The sequence below is a fragment of the Oryza sativa genome, chromosome 11 (assembly GCF_034140825.1).
Source record: "Oryza sativa Japonica Group chromosome 11, ASM3414082v1".
Taxonomy (NCBI): domain Eukaryota; kingdom Viridiplantae; phylum Streptophyta; class Magnoliopsida; order Poales; family Poaceae; genus Oryza; species Oryza sativa.
The window spans coordinates 17,459,623-17,486,443 of record NC_089045.1 but is presented as its reverse complement, the minus strand read 5'-3'; the positions used below and the strand labels follow the sequence as shown (position 1 = coordinate 17,486,443).

Here is a 26,821-nt window from a genome sequence, read left to right as displayed (position 1 = left end):
ATCACAAAATCAGGAAGAACATGGAGCAGACATGTGCATGTTTGTTATGTTGGAATTAATACATGAGTCTTAGCCCATTCAGAGATTAATTATATGGAAAGTCACAAAAGCCCACCTCATGGGATGACATGCATGGGGAGTTTAATACCAACTTGCCTACTATAGGAGAGGGAGACCTTCTTATAAGAGAGGATGCTCTCCTGACTACTTGAAGCATGTGAGGTGAAGAGAAGAGAGGGAACACACGCACGCACTCGCTCGCCAGGCCTGGCCATGCCTGGCGGCACGCGCACGACGTACATGTCTAATGGTCTACCAAAATTGGTTCCTCACCCTTGCGCAGATGCAGTCTCCTTTTGCAGTTTTGTTTTGCTGTGGGAAATTTAGATTTGGTTTTTGGAAATACTCCGAATAACCCGGTGCGTGAAACAGCGTGGAGTCCGGATAAGTTACGCACGACTTATCCAGTTCGGTTACACGGAGTGGAGATCGTGCAAGCGCCTGTTGGTATTTCTTAACATTACTAGAAATATAATTCTCAGCAATGGCACATACATATTCATGGTATATTATGGTTACAGATTATATCCGCAAGCACATGGATATACCATTGTAGCATTTACCCAAGAGTATTCTAAGGGTATCGTATTTGTTTAATCCCGTGGGAAGATTATAATAGAGAGAACCAAGCTAATATTTATATGTTACTTGTAATAATCAAAGTCTAAGCAGGGGTTAATTCAATTCAAGTGTAGAGTGACACAAAGTAGAAGCACTCAATATTCTCATACATACTAATTCTAGGCTAAGTGGAAAAGAATAAGAAAAAAATCATTTCCTATACTTCTAATATACATACGTACAACTTTAGTCTATATTATCTACTATATAACTATATAACCAATACCCCCCTTACGATGACCTCCTGGTGTTTCGAGAGACCACCCCTGGTTGCCGAGTTCCTTATGACAACCCGTCATGGCCATCCAACTGCGGCTAAAATACGAAGGAGTACCATCCCTAGGAAAGTAACTCAGGATTATATACTAACGTGGAGGAATACACATACTGAGCTGTCACCACCAGCGGCCCACCTCTACTGTCCCACAGCATATAACCCCAAATAATGATATTCAATAGCCTAAGCACCTCGCTTATGCTACCAAATACTACTCTACAATCATCGTCATGACATAGAGCAATCATATAAATGAACATTATACCCACACCATTGCATCTCTCGAGTAATCTAGCTAGATAATTATATCTCAAATAATAAATCAGAAGCTGGTACTCGAATGATCCAAATGAAGTAAAGTACTGTAAATATATTGAGAAAAATATTCTATAAATATTACAAGTCTTATTAAAGAAGGAAAAGGTACAAGAGCCATACCCGAACTCTTCCGAAGACTCCGAGGACTGAAGAACTCTATTCTATTTCTATTCTACTATACTCTAGAGACTATACAAAACTTGAGAAAATGTGAGAAGCTACTTGCTTGAGTGTGTGGAAGAAGTGAGGAGGTGAAGGCCTTAAATAGCCTAGTAATGACGGTTATGGTTGTTGGGAAGGTCAGTAATACCCTTCAACCGCCATAAGAAAGCAATCCAGACAGTCCAACGCCAATCTTGCATTGAACGGCTAAACGACGAGATCGGCCGAACCATGGGCTGAGCCAAACTGGCCCAATCTCAGCAGGTGGCCTCTTTGACTTCTCCCTTATCCAGAACAGTGAATTCTGGGCCTGTTGGATCGTGTCAATTCTGTGTTTTCAGCCCACTTGTCCACAAGTCTGATTCTTGACAGTATCCGATTGATTGATTGTCCGTTTTGCTGCCAATTCTCCTCCATTTTGTATTTATTCTTTGCAAGAGGTTAGAATCGTAGTGCTAGTGGAACATAAGTTATTCCAACATAAATTTGCATTGGAAGCATAACTAGTTCTCCTTTATTTTGGTAATATTGACGGGTGAAACTGATTGATAATGACCGTCAACAGCACCCTGATCAAGCATCCTGATATGTCTATATAAGTTGAGCCACCGCCTCCACACAACACATGTGAAATCAATCTAGGGTTTTCCTCCTCCTTTGTACTGCGCCGTCACTCGTAGTTTACTCCATCCCGCTTGCCGGTGTGCACCGGCAAACAGGAGAGTAGGCCTTCGGAACCTTCGCCTTCAACGCCCTACGTCGGGATATAGTGGCAATAAGGTTTTTGGGAAGCGCTTCGCACGACTGCTCCTTGTTCGCCCACATCAGCTCATCTTTCTCTTCGCTCGCGTGCTGTGCACCGTCGTCAACGCATGGTATTGTGAGTCCTTCCTACTGAGAAGCTGGTTTTCGAAAACCCTCGATACGCATTCAATATGTTTCGCATATTCCATCTGCTCATGCTTTACTGTCTAGTTTACATGTGTAGATCGTATGATGCGATAATGCTAGTTTACATCTGCAGTGTCATGATTTATTTATGGAATAAACTAAATCATTATGTGTTTATATATTCAACAATCCAAAAACCTTATTATAGGCACTATGGTTTAACTATGGCTTATTGTGCCAATGCACTGAGGCTGGATAAATTCTCCGGTATACACTTTAAGGGATGGTAGAACAGGGTCACTCTATGGTTGACGGCGATGAAATGCTTCTGGGTTAGTAATGGCAAATCTAAAGGAATTCTCATTGCTGAAAAGCAGAAAAAATTCATAAATGATAGAATTGGATGCATTGTTAGCGTTCTTGGCAATCGTCTAGTCGAGGTGTATATGCACATGATTGACACTAAGGAGTTATAGGATGCACTGAATACCAAATTCGATGCTACTGATGCTAGCAATGATCTGTATGTCATGGAGCAGTTTCAAGACTACAAGATGATTGATAACCATTCTGTAGTTGAGCAGACTCACGAAACACATACAAAGGCTAAGGAACTCGAACTCCTTAAGTGTGTCTTACCCGACAAATTTGTGGTCGGGTGCATTATTGCGAAACTACCTTCATTTTGGAAAAATTTCAATATTGCACTTAAAACACACGAGACATGAATACTATGTTGAGGGGTTAATAGCATCTCTTGATGTTGAGGAGAAAACTCGGGAAAAAGACATCGCGTCTAAGGAGAACTTGCTTTGTGTGTGGCTTGCCTGGTCATCTGGCCAAGAATTGTCCACAACGCAAGGGGATGAAGGCACCTGCAGGGTAGTCTTCTAAGTCTTCCAATGTGACCATTGGAAACACTGGAGATGAAAGCGGGTATGGTAATTTACCTACTATTTTTTTCTGTTAATCAGTCTACTAACTGGTGGGTAGATACAGGGGCCAATGTACATGTTTGTGCTGACATCTCACTATTTTGTTCTTATCAGGTCGCACGGGATTCCACCGTCCTAATGGAGAATAGGTCACATGCTTCAGTTCATGTATTGACACGGTAGATCTGAAGTTTACTTCAGGAAAGATCGTGCAACTGAAGAACATGCAGCATGTCCCTACTATCGACAAAAATCTTGTTAGTGTCTCCCATCTATGTAGAGATGGATTTAAGTTGGTGTTTGAATCTAATAAAGTAGTCGTGTCTAAACATGGATATTTTATTGGTAAAGGCTATGAGTGTGGATAATGAGGCTAATGTTTGGCACTCACATTTATGTCACATTTTATTGGTTGGTTATGAGTGCCTCCCGTCTATGTAGAGGCTTGATGTCTCGGCTTTACAGTATGTGTTTAATTCATAAGTTCTCCATTGTTAAAGGTTCTAAGTGTCATAATTGTGTGCAATCAAAGCAACCTCGCAAGCCTTACAAGGCAGCCGGGGAGAGAAACTTGGCACCTCTGGAACTCCTACGTTTAGATCTTTGTGAAATGGATGGGGTCTTGAGAAGGGAGAAAAACGATATTTCATGACGTTGATTGATGAAGCTACTTGATTTTGCTATGTGTATTTGTTGAAAACGAAAGATGATGGTCCAGACTATTTTAAAATCTATAAGGCAGAAATTGAAAACCAACTTGACAGAAAGATAAAAAGATTTAGGTCTGATCGTAGTGGAGAGTTTTTCTCAAACGAGTTTGACTTATTCTGTGAGAAACATGGCATCATACATGAGAGGACGCCTCCCTGTTCACACTGACTGACATGGTGAATGCCATGTTGGATACTGTGGGACTACAGGCATGGTGGGGGGAGGCATTGTTGACCTCGAATCATGTCTTAAATAGGGTTCCTAATAGAAATAAGGACAAAACACCATATGAGCAATGGATCGAGAGAAAACCATCACTTTCTTACTTGTGCACATGGGGGTTCTTGGTGAATGTCAATGTACCAATAACGAAGAAGTGCAAACTTGGAACTAATACTGTGGACCGTGTCTTTCTAGGATATGCTCATTACAGCATTGCCTATAGATTTTTAATAGTTAAATCGGAGGTACCTCACATGTATGTTGGTACAATTATGGAGACTCATGACGCTACCTTCTTTGAAAGCTTTTTTCCAATAAAGGATACACACAGTACTTCTAGCCAATCCTGTGAAATAATTCTCAGTTCAATCACACCACCAGGACAAACTGAACATACACATGAATATATCACTGAGGAGGATGACTGAGGAGGATGACAGTGAGACTCCTTGGAGAAGTAAGAAACAAAGGACTACTAAGTCTTTTAGTCATGATTTCACTGTGTACCTCGTAGATGACACTCCTAAGATTGAGCTCTTTCCCCCAACTTTCCCAACTCACCTCCCTCGTTTCCCGCATTCACACTTTTCAAACCGCTAAACGGTGCTTTTTTGCCAAAATTGTCTATATGAAAGTTGCTTTAAATAATTATATTGATCCATTTTTCAAAAATTATTTAATAAATACTTAATTAATCACGCGCTAATGGACCACTCCGTTTTCCGTGCACAGGAGATTTGATCCCAACACACCCAAATGAACACAGTCTAAGTCAATTTTAGAAGCATACGCATCTCCTGGTGCTGACTACTAGAAGGAGGCTATCCATAGTGAAATGGATTCCATTATTGCTAACAGGATTTTGGAGGTGACAGAGTGACCCTATGGGTGTAAACATGTGGGATGCAAGGGGGTGTTCAAGAAAAAGCTTTGGCCTAATGGTACTATTGAAAAGTACAAGGATCAGCTTGTTGCAAAGGGCTATACTCAGAAAGAAGGCGAAGATTTCTTCGACACTTACTCACCTGTTGGTAGATTGACCACAATTCATGTACTACTTCCCTAGCTGCCTCACATGGTCTTCTCATTCATCAAATGGACGTTAAGACAGCTTTTCTTAATGTAGAGCTGGATGAGATCTATATGGATCAACCTTATGGGTTTATAGTTGAAGGTATAGAAGGCAAGGTGTGCAAATTTGATAGAACATTGATATTGTCAGGGTTACGGATAAGGTAGACCCTCTATCCTTGGATGTATGATGGGTAACGATACGGTATACCCGCACGTATACGAATAGTTTCCGTATACGTTAAGGAAATCTTTCACGTGATAGAAGCAGGATCTGCGGACGAAAGGAGTCCTACTCGGACGAGACTGGGTCATTACCATATCGTGAGGGGTCCGATATCTCTGAGTCCTACCTGGAGATCAACTGACCCGCGGTATATAAGGGACCCCCTGGGCAGGACCTAAGGGATCGAAGATTACTGCCAACACATCCCCCACAGCCTACGGAGCCGGAGCCTACAGAAGCCAAGTCTTCGGGAGATCTAGTCGAATCAACTCGACTACGTTCTCGTCGTATCATCGAGTTCTGTTATTCCCTACGTAAATTTTATGTATAAATAAAAAATATCCATATTTGTAAGACATCTCATGATTTCAATAAAGTTGATTTCAGGTAAATAATATTGTCAAAGTGTTCATTCCCGACGATCCCAGACCACGATGACACCTAAAGTTGAAACCTATCCTCATGTCCTTTTACACCATCCTGACAAGGCCTTTAAGGAACCTAAGGGAACTTCGGCTGGGGACGCCTAGAGCGGATAAGGCCTTGTCGGATCATGCAGAGACAAACGACCATGTAAGATCTGGTCATCTACGAGTTCTCACAGTGCGTATTAACCAAGCCGTGTAATCGGAAATTGAGTTTTCCAACTTCACGGTTGGGGGCTAGGGTCAGTGCTTTTTCAACCAAGGCAGGTCAAGGGTCCAAGAGCCTTATCCCCCGAGAACGATTCTCCGATGACAAGGGTGGGGGCTAGGGAGAGTGTATGGCTCAAGTGACTAGCCGAAGTCGCAAAGTGAGAAAACACTCATACACAACATACCCAGAGTAAGGAAATTTAGTTAGATACATTCTATTTCTATTTTACAAGTATTCCTTACAAGTCATAAATACTTCAAAGTATGTTACATGCTTCCTTGAGATATTTTCTATAGGACACAAAAGCTACCAGGACGGCCAACGCCAATCGATGGAGCAAAAAACGTTCTCGGCAAGTGGCGCCATCGACTGCGCAAGACCATCGATCTTCGCGGGCGTCCTCCGATAATGCGAGAACCCTTCACGAAAGAACTCAAGGTGCAGCTGCGGGCGGAGATCTCGGATATAGGCCAGCACATGCCCTCCGGCGTAACGGCTCGCTCGACGACACTCCTGCTTCAAGGCCTCATCGATGCGCTTGCCAATCCCTTCGAGCTATGCATAGGCCCCATTCAACCACGAGATGTAGCCAGCCGCTGACTCCTCGGGATTTCCATGGTGAACTCGAAGCTCCTTGCAAACCCCCGCCATCGCCGTGTAGCAGCTCTTGAGGTACGAGTTGAACCACACCTCGCGACCTCGAAGAGCTTCAACGGCCTAGTCCTTCTTCACCTCCACCATGGCCCTTTCGAGTTTGGTCACGTCGAGTTTCGTCTTCCAGTACTGGATTCGACGATCTCGATCAGCCAACATGTTCTCAAAATCTTCCCAACACGGAATGGACTAAGTCAAGCTACTCTTCTCTCTCGAGAACACAACTAATTAATTAAATCCGAACACGAGGAGCGAAGGAAATCAAGGCACGAACCTAAGGACGTCATGGCCATGTTTGTTTCCACGGACGGGCTCTTATCGCCCTCCACCAGCGGCGTATGTGGCTCAAGTGTGAGCAGCGGAATGACCACCGGCACATCGGGCTGCCCACGCTGCTGGACATCCTTGAAAACAGCATATCTACAACGAGAAAAGTACTCAGGATCACATGCTATGGAAACAAGGGAAACAGATGTTCAAGATAAAAGCAGTTGGGACCCGCATAGAGTTTTACAAGCATGTAGATTAAGGAGTACAAAGAAAAATGGATATCCTACTCTTCAAAAAGGGAGTGGATAGACTCCCCCAAGTCACCGACTTCTTCCATCGTAACCTTGCGCGCGTCATCGGCCACCCCCTGATCCAAGGCCCTCTTAAGTTCTAGATCGGAATGCGCTAGCCTCATGCACGCAAGGACATGGCACGCCTTGGTGCATATACCGTTGGACGTCTCCTCGCCGATCATGGCCGAGTGCTTGGAGGGGATCTCCTCCATCGCCGTAGCCAGTTCCGTGAGCGATGACGTCAACGAGAACTCATCGGGGTGTGCCGGGATGGTAGTCGTGACACCGCACTCCCTGGCGAGTTGGTGCAGGCTGGTGAACGACGTTCGCAGCGAACCGCGGATGTTGATCATGTGGCCCTTGAGCTCCGACATCCAGTCCTCGAGCCCGCGTCGCTGCATCTCGTTGCCGGCTACCAGCTCCCTCATCTTTAGGAGGTCCTCGCGGGCCTCCGCCAGATCGCGTGCCAGCTGGTCGGCACGCTGGTTCGCCGACAACGCCACCGCCCTGGCCTCCTCGATCTCGTGACCTATGCCACGAGCGCCGGCCTGGAGGATGCGCTCCATCTCCACTTGGAGCTCCCCCCAGGTGAGGGCATCGGTGGACAAGCCCCGGGTGGGCATGAGGCCGACGACAGGGCTACTCGGTGTCGCCTCCTGGTCCTTAGTAGCGACCACGACTTCTGTCGAAGTCGCCGTAGGGGACGCGCTAGAGACAGCATCAGTCCCACCGTGCACCACCTTTGCCCGCGCCTTCCAGCGAAGATTTTCTTTTTCTTCATGAGGCTAGTCGATCACAACTTCGAGAATGAAAAGACCTCAAGAACATTTACATACTTCTCACCGATCGTCACCAGCCTTTGCCTTCGCTGAGGTGGAGGAGACGCGTCCGAGTCCTGACCAAGATGAAATGGTGTGAGGTCAAGTCGTTCCGACTACGCGTTAAAGAACAAGAGAAGAGCTTACCACAGAGTTTGTCGCCTTCCGGCGAGTCCCGAGTACAGAGGAGAATTTCCTTCCCCTCTTCGGAACATTGCTGCCACTCGTGGTGGCAGTGACAGCGTCAGATGCCTCCTTGGTGACGCTCTCCTTCAACGATGCTGCTGCCTGGTGGTCCACAAGGGGCCCGATGACGTCCGTCAAAGGGAGCGCCTGCATAACTTGAAGTCACGGTGCAGTCTAGACAGGGAAGATATAAAGGAATCATCGACTACGATCACATTAATCGTGTTGGCGCGTTCGGCCGCGTCCATGTCGCAAGGTGGGATGTGGATGTTGCCCACCCCCGAGAGTGCGCTGATCATTATTTGACCAACATGGCGCCCCACGATGTCACTGTTTAGACCAATAAATCGAGAACGGAAACTCGGTAAGTCAGGAGAGACCCGGGTCGTGTCCTCTGGCCCAGAATAATCAAAGGCTGGATGGGCGCGGGCCTGCAGCGGCTGAATCCGCCGACCTACGAAGTCGGCAGCGACTTCGTATCCCGACAACCCCCGTCTTCGGAGATCATCGATGATATCAATAAAGGATTGGAGGGAGGGAGTTAGGGTGGGTTTGGTGGTCCACTCTGGAATTTTTTCCGGTTGCTCCTCAGGGACAACAAGGACGGGATCCGAGTTCTCTATCTGGAGATAGAACCACCTCGTCCGCCACTTGATGCGAGAAGAGGGGCACTAGTAGGTGATGTAACGCGACTTCAGGGCATCCTGAAGTCAGAATCCAACACATCCAGATACCCTGCTGGATTCCATCAAGCGCAGCTAATAATAAAAGCGGAAGAGATCAAGGAAGGGCTCTACCCCAATGTAGGCCTCGCAAAGATGAGAGAAGACGCTCAGAAAGGCGATAGAGTTGGGGTTCAGGTGAAGCAAAGAAAGGCCATAGAAGTTCAAGACGAGAAGAAGAAACTCGGAAGGCGGAGGAAGAAAACCGCAAGAAATATAATCCTCGACTACAACCATGCAACCCAAGATGGGTTCCGGTACTGTACCTCCAGCCTCCCACTGCAAGGTCCCGCGACCGGGGAGGGCACCGTCGTCCTAGAGCTTCTTCATGGATGCGGTGGTCAAAGTTGACTTCTCAAGATCCATCGCCGCCGGAGGATCGCCGGAGAATAGGATGAAGGAAGTGGGCTAGGGTTTTCTTTGCGGGGAGCGGAGAAGACGAAGAGCGCTAGAAGGCAGGAGAGTTTCCTGGCGAACGGACTTCAAATGGATGCCCAAAATAAGCACACTACCGACGGTACGTATCCCAAGGAAAGGAGAGAGATTGCCGCCGGAAAATTCTGGGTCCGTTATGTGCGGCAGTTTTCAGACTTCAATTTAAATTCACTCATGACCGTTGAACTTCACGCAGTGTTGTCGATGACTCTTAGTCTCTACAGTTTTCACAGCGAGATCGACCAGAAGAGAATGACAACAATTCCGACATTAGAAGTCGCGATCGATAACATGAGTTCATTTAAGCAGAAGTCGGCTACTGTCAGGGTTACGGATAAGGTATACCCTCTATCCTTGGATGTACGATGGGTACCGATACGGTATACCCGCGCGTATACGAATAGTTTCCGTATACGTTAAGGAAATGTATCACGTGATAGAAGCAGGATCTGCGGATGAAAGGAGTCCTACTCGGACGAGACTGGGTCGTTACCATATCGTGAGGGGTCCGATATCTCTGAGTCCTACTTGGATATCAACTGACCCGCAGTATATAAGGGACGCCCTGGGAAAGGACCTAAGGCATCGAAGATTACTGCCAACACATCCCCCACAGCCTACGGAGCCGGAGCCTACAGAAGCCAAGTCGTCGGGAGATCTAGTCGAATCAACTCAACTACGTTCTCATCGGGGTCATCGAGTTATGTTATTCCCTTTGTAATCTGCGGTTTCCATCATATAATCCCATACCAACTAGATTAGGGCTTGATGTCGTACTACGTAGATCCTCATACCAACGGACCCCAATACCCTCTATATCCGGTCTACGGGTATCCCCCGTCGACAGATATCTGTAGGCTTTGCAGTCAATGATGCAAAAAAATATGTGTACTATCACCATGGAGGGGGTGAGGGAGTTATTATATGCTTGTATGTTGATGACATACTAATATTTTGGACAAATCTTGAGTTGATTAATGATGTTAAATCATTCTTATCTCAAAATTTTGATATGAAAGATTTGGGAGTAGCTGCTGTTATCCTAAACATTAAGCTAATTAGAGGTGAGGATGGGATTACACTCTTACAGTCCCATTATGTGGAGAAGATCTTGAGTCACTTTGGCTACTAATAGCAAGCCTTCTCCAACACCTTATGATCCTAGCTTGTTGCTTCGCAAGAAGAAGAGAATTGCTAGGAATCAATTGGAATACTCCCAAATTATTGGCTCACTTATGTACCTACCTACCACAACTAGGACTGACATCTCCTTTGCTGTGAGCAAGTTGAGCCGGTTTATCTCTAACCTGGGAGATGATCACTGGCGTGCGCTTGAGTGAGTGATGCACTGTCTAAAAGGTACTATGGAATTGGGGCTTCACTGTGCTAGGTATCCTGCGTTACTAGAGGAATATAGTGGTTTTAATTGGATCTCTGATGTGGATGAGATCAAAACCACTAGTGGATATGTCTTCACATCAGGTGGTGGTGCTGTTTCATGAAGGTCTTGCAAACTGACTATTTTGATGAGGTCATCCATAGAAGCAGAGCTGATGGCAGAAGATACTGCTATTGTTGAGGCGGAATGGCTGCGTGTTCTGTTGATGGATCTGTCTATGGTTGAAAAACTGGTGCTAGCTATTTTTATGAACTGTCACAATCAAACGGTAATTGTCAAAGTCAACAGTTCTAATGATAACATGAAATCGTCTAGAAATGTGAAAAGACAATTGAACTTTGTCAGGAGATTGAGAAACTCCGAAGTTATAACATTGGATTACATCCAAACAGCAAGCAACCTGGTAGATCCCTTCACGAAGGGACTATCACGAAATGTGATAGACAATGCATAGAAGGAGATGGTTTGAGACCATGTGTTGCGTTTGAACATGTTATTCACATTGCTAGCGAGAATGAAGAGCTTAAATTGCTATCTTCCTTAAATACCATACCCTTCTAATGTGATTTTTCATGTTATGGCAATTATGATAGTAAAGGAGAATATAATATGCATCGAGTATATATTTGTTCTAATTTGACTACACCTCCTTTTCATGATGAAAGGTATTGTCTAAAGGACCGCATGCGTATACGTAATTCTCTATCAAGTTCCTCTAGTTGTTTAAATGAGTTACAAGTTGGTTTGTAAGAAGAGGAGTGTTGTGGTTTTTCGACTACAAAGATTTCAGGATCCAACCATATGGCCATCAAGAAATGTTCTTCACCGGATGTTGTGATAGATAAAGGTAAGTTCAATACGCTCCATGACAACCTAAAACCTAGGACGGTTTCCAATCAAGAAGGGGAGGATGATAGGAACACAACTAGCTCAGATATAACCATGATTACCTTATGTATTAATGAACCAAAGATACATATGTTCTATATTTGATTTACTTGTTATATATTTGAACAAAAGTTGCTACACAATGAGTTTTGTGTGCTTTCGTTTGCAGAGGTACTTGCTTGGGCGAAAGAAAAGAGACTGTGCGTAAGGAATGAATGGATGATTAAAGAAGTTTATTGGGGACCAAATCAAGACCTTCTCTAAGTCCACTTCCATCTTACCACATCACTTTTTGGTCCATAGAAGACAAGAGATAAAGTTCTACACGTTTTAAATTCGGATTCGGGCCTCTTGACAGCATCAACTGTAAACGGACCTAGCTGCTGATCTAGAAGGAATTTCGGGGCCCATTAGTATTTGTTGGAAAGCTTATGGAGTCTACTTTCAGATGGTTTTGGTCCCACATCAAAATTCCTACCGAGCTGTCGGGAACCTGCAAAACAAGCCATGTACCTCATCCAGTCGGAATCTAATTTGGGTTTTGGGCCTTGTAATTGAGTTGTGGGCTTAGCCCAATAGGGTGTGCCCCCTAGGGCAACCCTACGACATTCCTAATCATATTTATTCAGTAGCCAGCGTCGTTTAGAGTTGGGTTTTGCTTAGATTAATCTGTCGAGAATAGTTTTGCCACTAGATCGATTCGTAGAACCCGAAATTTGAGTGCTTAATCATTCATATGCATTCTGTTGCAATCTATCTTGTTCTTGTTTGTGTTCTTCGATTCGCATGCAGGGATTAGCCTTTTCGGTGAGGTCAACCAGGTTTCGGCACGGTTGATAACCAGAGGAGACGTGGTGCTGCGATTGTGGGGCTCAGGAGGATGTTCATTTAGAAGTCGGATTGAGTTGTGTCACGACTCTGCTCAAATCGACTGCTTATCAATACCTATCGGAAGATCGGGACCTTACATCCTCATCAAGCGGTAACCCAGTCTATGTGATCAGAGATCCCGCGAATTAGAACCTGGGAAGAACAAGGCATTAGTTAACTGGAGGAGAGTAGCAATCTAAACTCTCTCTAAGTGAAGATGCATGTACTCTCGTGAGCTGCAAGGCAGGTTGGCTATGCCTTAATGAGTTCTGTTGGCTTTAATTATCGAAGATGCTATCCTGCAGAGCATTCTTGAAAGAACTCACATTTGTGAGCTTGACTGTTGGTCGCAGTCTATGGAGATTTTGGGTGAATCTTCTAGGAAGCTTAATAAGAGACCAAGGAGTACGACTTATACGTCCACCCGAAGGGTAGTCTTCTAGTACCAGATAAGACTTTGAGTGAAACTTATTTGCATAAGGCTTGCAATTTAAGGCGTAGTCCATTGTTCAAGTTGTGAGTAAGTGTAGCTTGGAGTTCCAGGTGGATATTCAACCTTAATTAGTCTCCATCGAACCGCTGGTCTATAAACAGTACATTGGAAAAAGGCAAATCTCAGTGGGATTTTGAGATTTGGTGGGGGTAGTTGGAATTAATAGATGAGCCTTATCCCATTTAAAGATTAATTCTTTGGAAAATTACAAGCCCACCTCATCTGATGGCATGCATAGGGTGTTTAATACCACCTTAGGAGAGAGAGATCTCTATATAAGGGAGGATGCTCTCCTTGCCACTTGAGGCATGTGAGGTGGAGAGAAGAGGGGGAACACACGTGCATGCTCGCTCGCTTGCCTCACCTGGCCTGGAATGGCATGGCGGCGCGAGTGCACGAAGTACGCGTCGAATGGTCCGCCAAAATTGGTTCGTCACCCTTGCGCAGATGTTGCCTCCTTTTGGTGTTTTGTTTTGCTGCGGGATATTCAGATTTGTTTTTTTGGAAACACTCCGAATAATCCAGTGCATGAAACGGCGTGGAGTCCAGATAAGTTATGCGCAACATGTCTGGTTCGATTATGCGGAGTAGTGATCATACGTGCGTCCTAATATCTCTACATTAGTTGAGCCGCCGTCTCCACGCAACACACGTAAAATCAATCTAGGGTTTTCCTCCTCTTCTGTACTGCATCATCGCTTATAGTCAACTCCATCCCGCTCGCCGGCGTGCGCTGGTGATCGGGAGAGCAGGTCTCTGGAACCTTCGCCTTCAACGCCCTGCATCGGGAGAAGGCGGCAATATGGTTTTTGGGAAGCGCTTCGCATGACTATTCCTTGTTCGCCATCTTACAACAAGAAAGATTACATGAAGTTCACCAGATTGGCCAGAGACACCTCTATACATCGGATGTAAGGCAAAACATACAAAGTTAGCTGCTATCAAATTTTGATGCATCGCCACCTTTTATTCTAGCAAGATCTTAGTTTCGATCTCCCTAAGTTGATTATCGGCTTCCCAAGTTGATGAAAAACTTCTTCATCATCGATCGATTTCCACCTTGTTAGTTGCGGAATCAAATTAATTGGCATGCCCAAACCTCATCAAGATTTAGGACCTGCACTAAATCGATGCAAATCTCCTAGGCCTCCGTGTGCGACGAATTTCACGAGAACACATATGCAATGAGTTTGGGAAGAAAAGAAAACATATTAATACTAAGGACATATTATAGTGACTACCATACTAGAAAGATATTGAGATGCATCATTGCATTGATCTGAAACATGTAGAAAAGAATGAGTATGATAGTTTGATAGGGCTATTGTTGAATAGTCCAGCAAAGATAAAAGATGGATTGAACGCACATCTAGATTTATAGGAGATTAATATTTGAAGTGAACTCACTCCATTAACTAATCTAGACATAGCAAGAGCGTACCTCCCTCTTGCTTGACACAAATTGGCCATGGAAGAGAGGATCCATATGTAATCCTGCTTGAATGATATAAAGTTCCTTCGGGCTATTCAGCGATGATATGGAAGTATGTTTTGTTGGACGATCTAAAACTGGTTGGAATGAAATCCCATGTTTGTCATGTATTAATCACACAGCTCTGACCAGTTGCTGTAAGGAATATTCTTCCAACTAATTTCTATCACACAATCATGCATCTGTGCGCCTTCTTCAATGCAATTAGTCAAAGGTTATAGATACAATTGGTCTTGATAGCTTGTAGGAAGATATTGTCAAAACCCTCTATCACCTGGAGATGTATTTTCTACTGCCTTTCTTCGATATCATGTTCATCTCCCTGTTCATGTTGAGAAGCAAACAAAATTATGTGGCCCACATATTCTAAGCGAAATGTACCCATTCAAGATGTACATGGGAATTCTGAAATCGTATGTTAGGAATAGAGCTAAAGCGAAGAGGAGCATCATTGAATGTTACATGACATAGCAGGTTATTGAGTTCTACATTGATTACATGTTTGAGTTCTAACATCTCGTCATGAAGGAAGGTTATCTGATGTCGGCACAGTAGGCAAAAAAAGAATATAGCAGGCCCAACTAGCCTATGAGTAGGCCTATTTCTCTATGCTCCAAAATATGATAGAAGTTACGCCATACTTTGAAGAACATGTAATGAAGATCCAGCAGGAGAACATGAGTCGATCAGATAACTGGATCAATAAGAACCATAACTCCCATTTCAACGAATGGTTTAAGAATCATATTGCAACATTGACAGAAGGCGTAAGCGAAACATTAACATGGTTTCCAGTAGGACTGTTTTTGGATATTGACACATGGCAGCGATACGATATTAATGGATACACACTTTACACCGTCAAACAAGATTATAAAACAGCGGGGTTCGTATATAGGCATTTCTGGATCAACTTGGGTCCAACCCAAACTACAGCCGCATAAAGCTGATCTGTGAGCTGAACTACACGAAGTTCAAAGTCTCATTGTTTTGTTGCCGCTGGGTCAATTTATGCACTGGAGTAAAAGTCAATTAGGAAGGTTTGACAAATTTGGATCTAAGCAGGATTAGTTACGTGGATGAACCATTTGTACTTGCAAAATAGGTTGTGCAAACAAGAAGCTGCGCATCTTTAGGAATGACAAAAGAATGATTGTTGGGGTTGACAATATCGGCGATAAGGACGATTACAGCATAAACCTCCATGTTGATTCACACATAGACCTAGACGATGACACTAAAGAAGACGTGGCGTATGTTTGTTCAGATCACATTGAAGGCCTATCCTCGTAATTGAAGCCTTTGTATTATTTTGATTTGCTATTGTTGCGAAGCTTCAATCATTTAGTACAACTAGTTGGCACCCCACGTCTTTACCGCGGGTTTTGTAGTTTTATCGTCAAACGAAATCATGGTTTTAAATGGTTAGGTGCGACTCTATGTATATACAAAATATATGATAATATGGATTTATATATGACTTATGTTATTACAATACAATTCATGCTTTATTTTTCCAAGCATCATTATGTATTGTTATAATATATGAATATTATTTTCATACTCAATATGGGTATCATTGTAGTTACAATTTGCATCTCTCTACTTCACTCAAGTTTTTTCTGAAAATGGATTCAGATAACGATACCTAATAATTATATGCTATCTTTATATCTTGCATAATAAAACAGAACACACATATTAAACAATAATTTGAGTTGTATTAAGAAAAAATGGTGTTATGCACAAAATATGTAATGGTGCTATGTGTGACTATGAGGTGAAGCAAAGGGAGGTGAATGGATAACTAATAAATGATTGAATTTGATGAATAAGTAGCTTCTTGATCCAACGGTTGTTATCTGTGTACTAATATCATCTGATGGCTTAAAATTATTGATGATGTGGCTTCTTGCATGTATTGCTTTATAGGAGTAAATACCTCTTAGTGGGTACCAACTATATAGGAAGATAGAATTTTGCTACCATCCGTGACGGTGTCCCTCTATAGACTGTCACCGATGGTTACCATCTGTGACGTTGTCAAATAGATACTCTTCAAGGAGGTGGTTTGACTAGATTAAGACCGATCTAGTTTAGGGCTAGTTCACTCATCATAGCTACGCCCCCTAGCCCAAGCCGTTGTCCTCACCACTGTGTTGATGGTCATTACGTACCAATTTCGACCACTAACTAGCACAATGAATAAAGGGAAAATTAGCATTTCTTACACGTATATCAATAATAAATAATGTAGTTGTATTAGGATTAGTGAATTAACTTGGATGCAAGAATTATACACTAAAGTGAAGAGGAAATGAAGCCGGCATACGAAGAAACACACTTCCGGCGAATCACATGCTAGTACGAGGATTGATGGGCCCACAAGTCAATGCAAACCGACTTAGAATGGGAACAAACAACCGGGAACCGTCATAGGGGCCCACATGTCATCCTCTAATCAAAGGCGATGGCGAAAGGTGGTGGCCATGGTTCAGCCGAACTAGGCTTGCTAGCCCCGCCACTGAGCTTCCACGTGGCGACTCCTCCTTCACTCTTGCTAGCAGTTATGCCCGTTTCCTGACCTACAACCGACTTAACTACCATCATTCGGAGGCTATAAATAGAGGAGCTCATTTCACTTCACAACACACACCTAAAGGAGCAATTCACTCTTCCACTTTGTATTCTCTATAGTTTTTAGTATGAATAAAGCTTAGGAGCTTCGGTCCCATAGTCTTCTCGGAGTTTTGAGTATGTCTCTAGTACTTTCCTCTTTGTGTAAGACTATAGTTGAATTAATAGAATTATCTTCTTTATTTATTTATGCTCACGGTTTATATATTTCTTTATTGAATATATGTTCTTTGAGTAGTATATACTTTGTATGTCTTATGTTGTAGCTCCATCTTGTTCATCCGTAGGGCGAGAGTCCCGGGGGAGAGGACAGGGACTGTGAGAGCGCCACGGATGTCCCTAACCCATGAGTTTTCGGCAAGGCCAGAAGCAACCGTCAGCGAGGCCCAAAGACGTGGGAAAACGATAAGGAGAAGGTCCGGTATTAAGGAGGCCACTAAGTGACCCTCAATCCATCGATACGTCTAGAAGTGAGTCAATGCGCCGTTGCCCCTCACGAAGAAGGTGGACACCGCAAACATGTCGGGGACACATTGCTTGAGGGGCACCTTCAAATCGGCCAAGTTTACAAATCACAGTAAGGAAAAAACATGGAGGGTTCACAATAATAAATCTCAAAATAAATGCATGATCAATGCAGAAGGGGGACTGCTTGTGGTAGGACCCAAATTAGAATGAACGAACAGTTTTTTTTAAATGAATATATAGTACATTATTGTTCAAGCCATGTCATTGCTTGTTGATGTGAAGACACGTTTGGTCAATTTGAGAAATGATGCTTGGCAGCCATTATTTGAAGAGGTAATTAGTCATTTTGTGATGCAAAAAAAAAAAGATTCCAGTGCCAAATATGGATGAGCCAATACCAAGATTTGGTCGATCAAGAATGCAAGGGAACTTAATCACTCAAGAGCATTATTAGCGTCTTGACACTTTCTTTGCAGCTCTTGATGCTATTATCACTGAGATGAATCATCGCTTCAATGAGGTATCTCATCAGAGCTACTAGTTAGCTTTTCTTCTATTGATCCAAGGACCCATTCTCTAAGTTTGATATTGATAAGATTGCTCGCTTGACTGAAATATATGATCAAGATTTCTCAAATGCTGATCCTTCTAATATAAGGGATCAACTTGAGACCTTCATTCTACATGTTCCAAGAATTGATGATTTTGTTGGCTGCCATTATTTTGGAAGTTTGGCCATTAAGATAGTAGAAACTGAGAAGAACGTGACTTTTCCATTAGTCTAACGTCTAATTGAGTTAGCATTGCTTTTATCTGTGGCAACCGCATCTGTTGAAAGAGCTTTCTCAGCTATGAACATAATAAGACATATTTGTGCAATAGGATGTCAGATGAGTGGCTCAATGACTTGATGTTGTGCTATGTTGAAAATGAGATATTTCGAGGACTTCGTGTTGATACAATTAAGAAGACATTCCAGGCCTTGAAAACTTGGAATATGGACTTACCTATGCCTCCAAATGTTCTCAGCTCTCATAATATCTTTTAGGGGCAATTTCATTCTTACCCCTACTTTTACATCCAATATTAATTTTGCCCTTCTTTTTTAGGGTTTTCGTTTTTTCCCTGTTTTTCAAAACGAAAGCACATTTTACCTTTACTTTATATGGTTAAGTTATTGGCAAAATGACGTTTATACCCTCACTTATTGTTGCACATTTGCAACCATCATTCATTGTGTTTTTATCCCTATATTATACATGTGGCTCGGAACATTTCGAAAATCAAATGATTTTGACAATCTTTGACTAATATAATAATTTGGATAGAATATCAACATAATAGTGGCATGATCAGATTCAGGATTTTGATAATTTTGGCAGCATTTCAATTTTTTTACTATATGTAAAAAAAAAGAATGAATGAACAATCATTAGCCACCAGTGCGGCAGTGCAGCAATCACAATGGATCCTATCCTAGACAGAAGTGATTCTGTTCTACAACGACAATCTAAAGAATGAGCTCAAGCAGAACGGGCGGCAGCAGCGAGGCTGAGTGCGAGCCTGTGGCGGCCGCCTGGTTAGGTCGCCGACGACGGCTGCTCCTCTCAGCCATGGCGGCCTCTTGCTCCTCGTGGCTTGTTCAGGTCGCCGCCGCCTGGTCGGGTCGCCGACGACGGCTGCTGCTCCCGCCGCCTGGCCGACCCTCCGACGCCGCTTGCTCCCCGTCGCCATCGCCCGACCAGGTCACCGCCGCCGCCGCTGCCGCCACCTCACTTTCTACTGTTTGAGATGGGGATCGGGGAGAGGAAGCAGCGGTTCTCGGGGCGATACAACCAAACATTTGCAAAATAACCAGGAGGAACAAAGGTCACTACATATTTTGCAAAATATATAATTTATTCTTCTTTTCTATTTCTTTACCGCAATAACTCCAGCTCCGCTCACTTCCGTTAAAAACAGGAATAAACGGCTGGTTCGTTTTGGAAAAACTGAGGTAAAAACAAAAACCCTAAAAAATAGGGGTAAAATTAATATTGGATATCAAACTAGTGGTAAAAACAAAATTGTTCCTATCTTTTATATATGATAATTCAATGGTGTTAACTTTGTTTAACTGCTACTTTGATGTATGATGATTTATATGTCTCGCGTGTTCGACCCACCTATATTTTTTTTTGGCATACTCCGCCACTGACAATACATGCACCTTCATATCAAAACATTTCGCGAATCAAATAGAAAAAAAAAAGAGACATATCTCGATTGGAAGAACAGTCATTCATTGCATACAGTATACATACCCGGTCTCCAGGGAGAAGGGCAGTGGGCCGTCGAAACCAGGAAGGCTCGTCACGGCGACGCCGGCTGCCGCCGCCACCGTCACCGCCGTGGAGGCCACCCAACAAACGAAGCAGCAGGCGAGAGGCAGCAGCCGCCACCACCACCTCCTCCAATCATGGCGGCTGGTGCTTCTCCTCGCAACCATCGCGCTCGCTTCCTTTTCCATCTCGGCTCCGTAACTAATTAATGATCCTGAAATTAGCCCTGGATTTATAGATTGAAAAAGCAATGCAAATAATATTTTGGCAGAGGAAGAAGCAAAGCAGGCCCCACTCATGTTTGATTGACATCATTTTCATACTGTGCATGGAATCATGGATTTGAGGACTTTGTCTTCGGACTGATCCACTTTGCGCGCTTTCTTGATCACTTGATCGCTTGGGAAAGCAACATCTCGAACGTAAGTTTAATTAAGAGTTTAATTAGAATTCTATGTCCTCATGCTAATTATATCATCGAATTGTATTTATGGTATACGATTGTGCTAACGTCAGGCTTGATTACGTGGGTCACAGGTAGGTATATTGTATTTATCGTACAGGATAGTGTTGCTAACGGTGAAAACGGAGCGGATTCGGACGGACAGTGGTTATACCATATCCTAAACTATATTTTTTAAGCGGATTCGGAGCGGATGCGGATAGTGTACGGATAAGGATGCGGAGTGGATTGTTTCGGATGTCGGAAATGGTGCAGAGTCGGTGCGGAATCGGTTAAGAAACGGATTAAATTTATCGGATGTTACGTGTGTATACATTTAATACAACATTGAGTTAGCAATGTAAGGGACAATAATACAATAGTCAATAAACGACCCATTGTAATAATTACGTGCTTAAGTACTAAACAACATGAATAGTTGATGTTCATAATATAAAAAAATACAGCTACACAAGTGTGACATGAAACGGTAAAAGCCTCAGAGTAAGAAATCTCGGGTAATAGATGAATTAGGCCATTGGATGGACCAACTTATGTTATATGCAATAGATAGAGTGGTTATATGTGTTTATAATTTTGGATTATCCGGTAAAGGACCTATCGGATAATCCAATAAAAATGTCGGATAATCCGTATCCGCCGGATTTTGGATATACCATATCCTCATCCGCATCTGTATCATACTATCCATATCCACATCCATATCCGCCAGATTTTTAAAAACCAATATCATATCCTTATTTCGGACGGATTCGGATCGGATCAGATGGAATATTATTTAATATCTGATCCGTTTCACCCTAGTTGCTGTCAGCTTAGGTAGGTGTGTCCTTCTCACATTTCAGACAGCAACACGTAATGAGGAACGTTGAATAATGTGGAACCTGACACGGTCACGGTATTTAATTTCGAGACAAACTAGAAAATGGGTGCGCCATTGGCTCACCAACTAAAAGTACCCGTGAATATTTATATTTTTCGTTTAAGATATATAAATGTTGTAGAGTTATTTAGAATTAGTTTGATTTCTTAAATATATATGAAATGGAATAAAAAGAACCAAACGACAATAATCGGTGGTATCTGTGATATTTTTATTTGGAAAAAAGATCTGCAATATTTCTAGTTGGAAAAAAATGGAAATGTTTATTTCCCGACAAACATATTTCACTTAGATAAACGGAAACTTGGAAAAAAAAATCTAAGCTCAAAATAATATATCAAAAGAGACATGACTTTGCTGTATAATGGGCCAAGAAGTAAAAAATATTATTGTGCTAAAATGCAGAATGTTTTATTTGGCCAATGTTGTAAACGTTCACGTGTAACACTTTTTAGCAATTCTTCCATATAATTAACGATTCTTAGCGAAGGCAAGAGCTAGCTCTTCGGGAAAATAAACGTGCTGGTTAGAGTTCTCTGTATGGCTTGTATATATTGGCAAGGGCAATTAATGAAAATATTTTGCTAGACTTTATAGGAATTAGCTCAACTTTTATCAAATTCTTGTGAAGATCATGCACTTTGAGGTATTCACAATAGAAGCACATATGTTTCACGATGCACGATAACCTTAATGTACCGTTGGTAGATTTTGTATTTCAGCTCTCTACCTTTTATGTTTAAGTCCTTTTATTTTATTAATTAATATTTCTCTTGATTTTTTACCCTAGTAACAATAGATAAGAAAATTACTTATATAGATGCCCTATGGGCCCACTTCACATTCTAATTACTCTCTCCATCTCCAAATAATCGCTCATTTGGGTTTAAAATTTGTCCCAAAATAACTACTAAACCTAAGGGTGTGTTTGAGTGAAGGAGAAAAGAGAAGAATGATAGATACGAAAAATGAGATAAGTCATTAGCATATGATTAATGAGTGTTAATTTTTTTAATCCTGAAAAATGGATTAATATTTTTTAAGATAACTTTCCTATAAAGTTCTTTTGAGTAAATTTTTATTTTGGGCCACATTTTATTACCGATGTTTCACTTTTGATCACCTTTGACCAATGTTTTCACTTCGGACTGGGCTAATCTTGCATTTGTTACTTTCTTTTGGTGCATGCATATGAACAAGCTCGAGTACTCTTGTTCTTATTTGTCAATAAACTCCCTCAGCTGTATGTCGTAGTCCGTTCTTTGATATATGACAATTTAGATGTAAATGGATAAAACGGTTGAGGATGGTACAAAATGCGACAAAGGTAGTATTATCCGGACAACACTGAAAAAAATGGTTGAAAGGTGATCCAAATAGAAACAACGGCGATAAAAAAAAATGTCTAAAGGTGAAATTTACTCCTCTGTTTACAATAAAAAAAAACTGCTCTTTTGGGTTTAAAATTTATCCCAAAATAACTACCGCTTTGAGTGTGTTTGAGTAAATGAGAAAATAGAACAATGGTAAGATACACAAAATAATGTGGTTAAGTAGTATTACTTATTTTAAATTAAAAAATGGATTAATATGAATTTTTGAAGTAAATTTCCTATAGATTTTTCTTTTGAAAAAACACATCATTTATTAGTTCGGGTACAGTATAGAAAACGAGATTTTTTTTCACCTTCTCACACTGTCGAACACAGATTAATGCTCTCATCAGTTGTACATATTTTCTACTAAGTCAAAACGGCTTATCAAAAATAGAAATTAATTTATAGTTTAAACTTTTATACATGTATTGTTAGCGAACTAGAAGCAATACTGAAATAAAAACTACGTTGAAAAATATCTTAAAATCAACTTTAAAATTAAGTTTAAAAATTTAAATTTTGACTTTAGTCTGGACTTATCAGGGAAACCAATATGGTTCTCAGTCATATAGGGAGATCTGATATTTGTCTTTTTTTATTATATGCAGTATATTTGTCTATGTTTTAATGCAGCCTTGTGGTGAACAGTTAATTAAATAGAAAAAAAAGAGGGAAAACGCATACCAAAGCACTACTACTAGCGCATACTTGGAAGTTGGAAATAAGCGTGTCTTTTGGCACGATGATTGCATAGCCCATGGATACTGTGTAATTCGGGGTACATAAATGTTGTATTGTTTATTTAAAAATCCTTAGGCATATATGAAATGGGAAAAAGAAAGATCAAGCAACAGTAATAGATGATGTTTAAAAATGTAGAACCCAACAGATCTAAATTATGCATAAAACGCCCCTCAACAAATTTAATGGTTATCTATAATCAGTTAAGCATGACTTTGTTCTTATAGACTAAATGAAAAATAAATAGAAAAAATAGTGATTTCTATTTTATCCGTCCTGTAATAAGTTCATTCTAGCCCCTTCCTTTTGTTATAAAATAAGTTTATTTTTAAGTAATCATTTTATCGGAGTTTGTAAAAATGAAAAAAAATTAATTAAAACTAGAAAATAAATTTCTAAATAGAAGTTTCTTTAAAATAGCAAATAAACCTATTTTTCAAGTTTGTAATAACTAAAAGACAATTAATCATGCGCTAATGACTTTCTCAATTCATGTATCCTCTCTATTTTCATTAATTTCAAACACCGTCTTAGTTGTACAATGTCAAGGACACCAACAAGGTATTTTGGAGTTGAATCTTAGTTTTACATATCTAATCGATTCAAACTCCGAGCCAAATTGTTTCTCTTACAATTATGCTTAGAAGAAAATTTTGAATTTTAAAATTTAATTTTGGAGTTATTTCTTTTTTATCGTAGTTTATTTCACTAGAAAGGATACCATCACCTCAATCGGGCGGCAACCCCCATCTCAATTGGGCACGGCGTCCGTCACAGGCTAGAAGTCACTAATGTGAAAAGTTATCTCAATCGGACAAACGGCCGTCACGGATGAACCTATCTCAATCGGGCCTTAATTAAAGCCCATCACCGATAGCTTTGACCCAGACGACATGTCAAACTATAGCCCGTCACGGATGATCTATCTTAATCGGGCCTAAAATATAGCCCGTCACAGATGACCCTTATCTGTGACGGGCATTAACTATAGCCCGTCATAGTCATAGATGAGTCATCTCAATCGGGCCTAAGTTAATGCCCGTCACAGATGAGTCATCTCAATCGGGCCTAAGTTAATGCCCGTCACAGATGAGTATAATCCCAAAAAAAAATAAATTAAAAAATAAATTTTATTTTTGGCTAGCCTTGCCATGCCGTCCCACCTCTCTCACGCCAATCTTTCTTTTGTCCTTCCTCCCATCCCGAAATTGCTCTATGCCAAGCACGTTTAATATCAAAGTTCTTTGGAGATCGGCTTCCGGAAGAGTAGTTGTAACTTGTTGGTATGAGTATTCTATTAATCCTTTTAAGCCCTAGGCTGGGATATGTCACACCCCAACATCCCCCTTTCATATACATTCATTCACATACACAACCATCAAAAATCATAAACAACAAAATTGTATAACTCATCGAGATCTACAACTATTGTATCGGTCCTTTGTACAAATAAGTTCATTTGAACAATTCAAATTTTGAATTTTCAAAATTTGATAACTTCGAAGAAAAATTAGGGTTGATAAATGAATTCAAATAGAAAAGTTACTGAAACCAAAGTTGTAGAGCTCATCGAGGTGCAAAATTTTTATTTTGGTCATTTCTCCATCTGACTCTATTTAAACTATTTGAAATTTGAAATTCAAAGTTTGAGAAATTCAAATAGAATTTTTTTTTGTTAGTGAACGACTTTAACTGAAAAAGTCATCAACAACAAAGTTGTATAACTCATCAAGATCTATAACTTTTATTTTGGTCATATTGCTATATAACATTTTTTGAACCGTTTGAATTTGAATTTGAAAATATGACAACTTCAAACAACATTTTCAAATGCTAAATGATTTCAACTGAAAAAGTTATCAACAACAAAGTTGAATAACTCATTAAGATCTATAACTTTTATTTTGGTCATTTATTCATCTAATAAAGTGATAGTAACATTGTTCACAAAATTGACATATCTCTTATCTGGTTTTATAAACTATACACATATATGTAAAATTTATAAACAATGTTACTAACATTTTATTAGATGAAGAAATGACCAAAATAAAAGTTCTAGATCTTGATAAGTTATTCAACTTTGTTGTTGATAACTTTTTCAGTTGAAATCATTTAGCATTTGAAAATGTTGTTTGAAGTTATCTTATTTTTAAATTCAAAATTCAAACGGTTCAAAAAAATGTTATATAGAAAAATGACCAAAATAAAAGTTATAGATCTGGATGAGTTATTTAAGTTTGTTGTTGATAATTTTTTCAGTTGAAATCATTTAGTATTTGAAATTGTTGTTTGAAGTTGTCATATTTTCAAGTTCAAAAGTCAAACTATTCAAAAAATGTTATATAGAAAAATGACCAAAATAGAAGTTATAGATCTTGATGAGTTATACAACTTTGTTGTTGATGACTTTTCCATTTGATATCATTTACTACCCGTAAAATTATTTTGACTCATAAAATACATTATTATACTCCAAGTTAATTATTTTGCTATAGTTCAACTTACAAATATAAACATTTCATATAAAAAATGGAAAAATACTCATTGGTGACGGGCTTTAATTAATGCCCGATAGAGATTAAGTCATGTCAACCGGGGATTAGTATATAGCCCGTCACTGATGAGTCATCTGTGATGGGCCTCAAGTTGGTGCACGTCACAGATGATTGTCATCTGTGACAGGCCCCAACTCAAGACCCGTTTGAGATATGGAATGTTATCTCAGTCGGGCCTAAAGTTGGTGCCCGTCACGGATGATGGTCATCTGTGACGGGCCCCAACTTCAAGCCCGTTTGAGATATGGAATGTATCTCAATCGGGCCTAAACTACGGCCCGTCACTGATAGGTGTCATCCGTGACGGGCTTAAGTTTCATGCCCATCTAATATGTCTGTGCGACCATATCTCAATCGGGCACTTTTTCGGCTTGATTGAGATGACTTCCCTGTAATGGCCCGCTATTTCTAGGTATGTTAGAGGCCGTTATAGATAGAAGGATCTGTACAAATGTTTTATAGTATTTGCTTTTGACCACATTCTTTACTGATATATATAGTAATGAGCGATTTAAAAAAGCATGTAGATAAGCGAAAGGATGATTGCAAGCATGCATTTTTGGATTATTGTCAAGACAAACAAAGGCGTACAAAGTAGTAATAATGGACCTGTGGCTGGTAGTTTGGCCGGTCAGGCGTCACGCTTCCAGAGGCAAACATGCAAGGTGCTGTGTGCTACAGTTGGGTCACTATTCGAAATAGAAAAAGAGTAAAGTTCATCACC

The 26,821-nt window shown here is 41.1% G+C and overlaps 1 protein-coding gene across 1 annotated transcript in view; it reads right to left on the bottom strand.

Annotated features, from left to right (window-relative positions):
* The window catches only part of LOC9269030 (serine carboxypeptidase-like 13), a 48,983-nt gene extending 28,633 nt beyond the window's left edge, over positions 1-20,350 (bottom strand). The window contains exon 1 of the mRNA XM_015760215.3: positions 20,059-20,350. Coding sequence (XP_015615701.3) covers positions 20,059-20,264 — 206 coding nt within the window. The 5' untranslated portion in view covers positions 20,265-20,350. The remainder of the gene's footprint in view (positions 1-20,058) is intronic.
* Between the last annotated feature and the right edge of the window lie 6,471 nt (positions 20,351-26,821).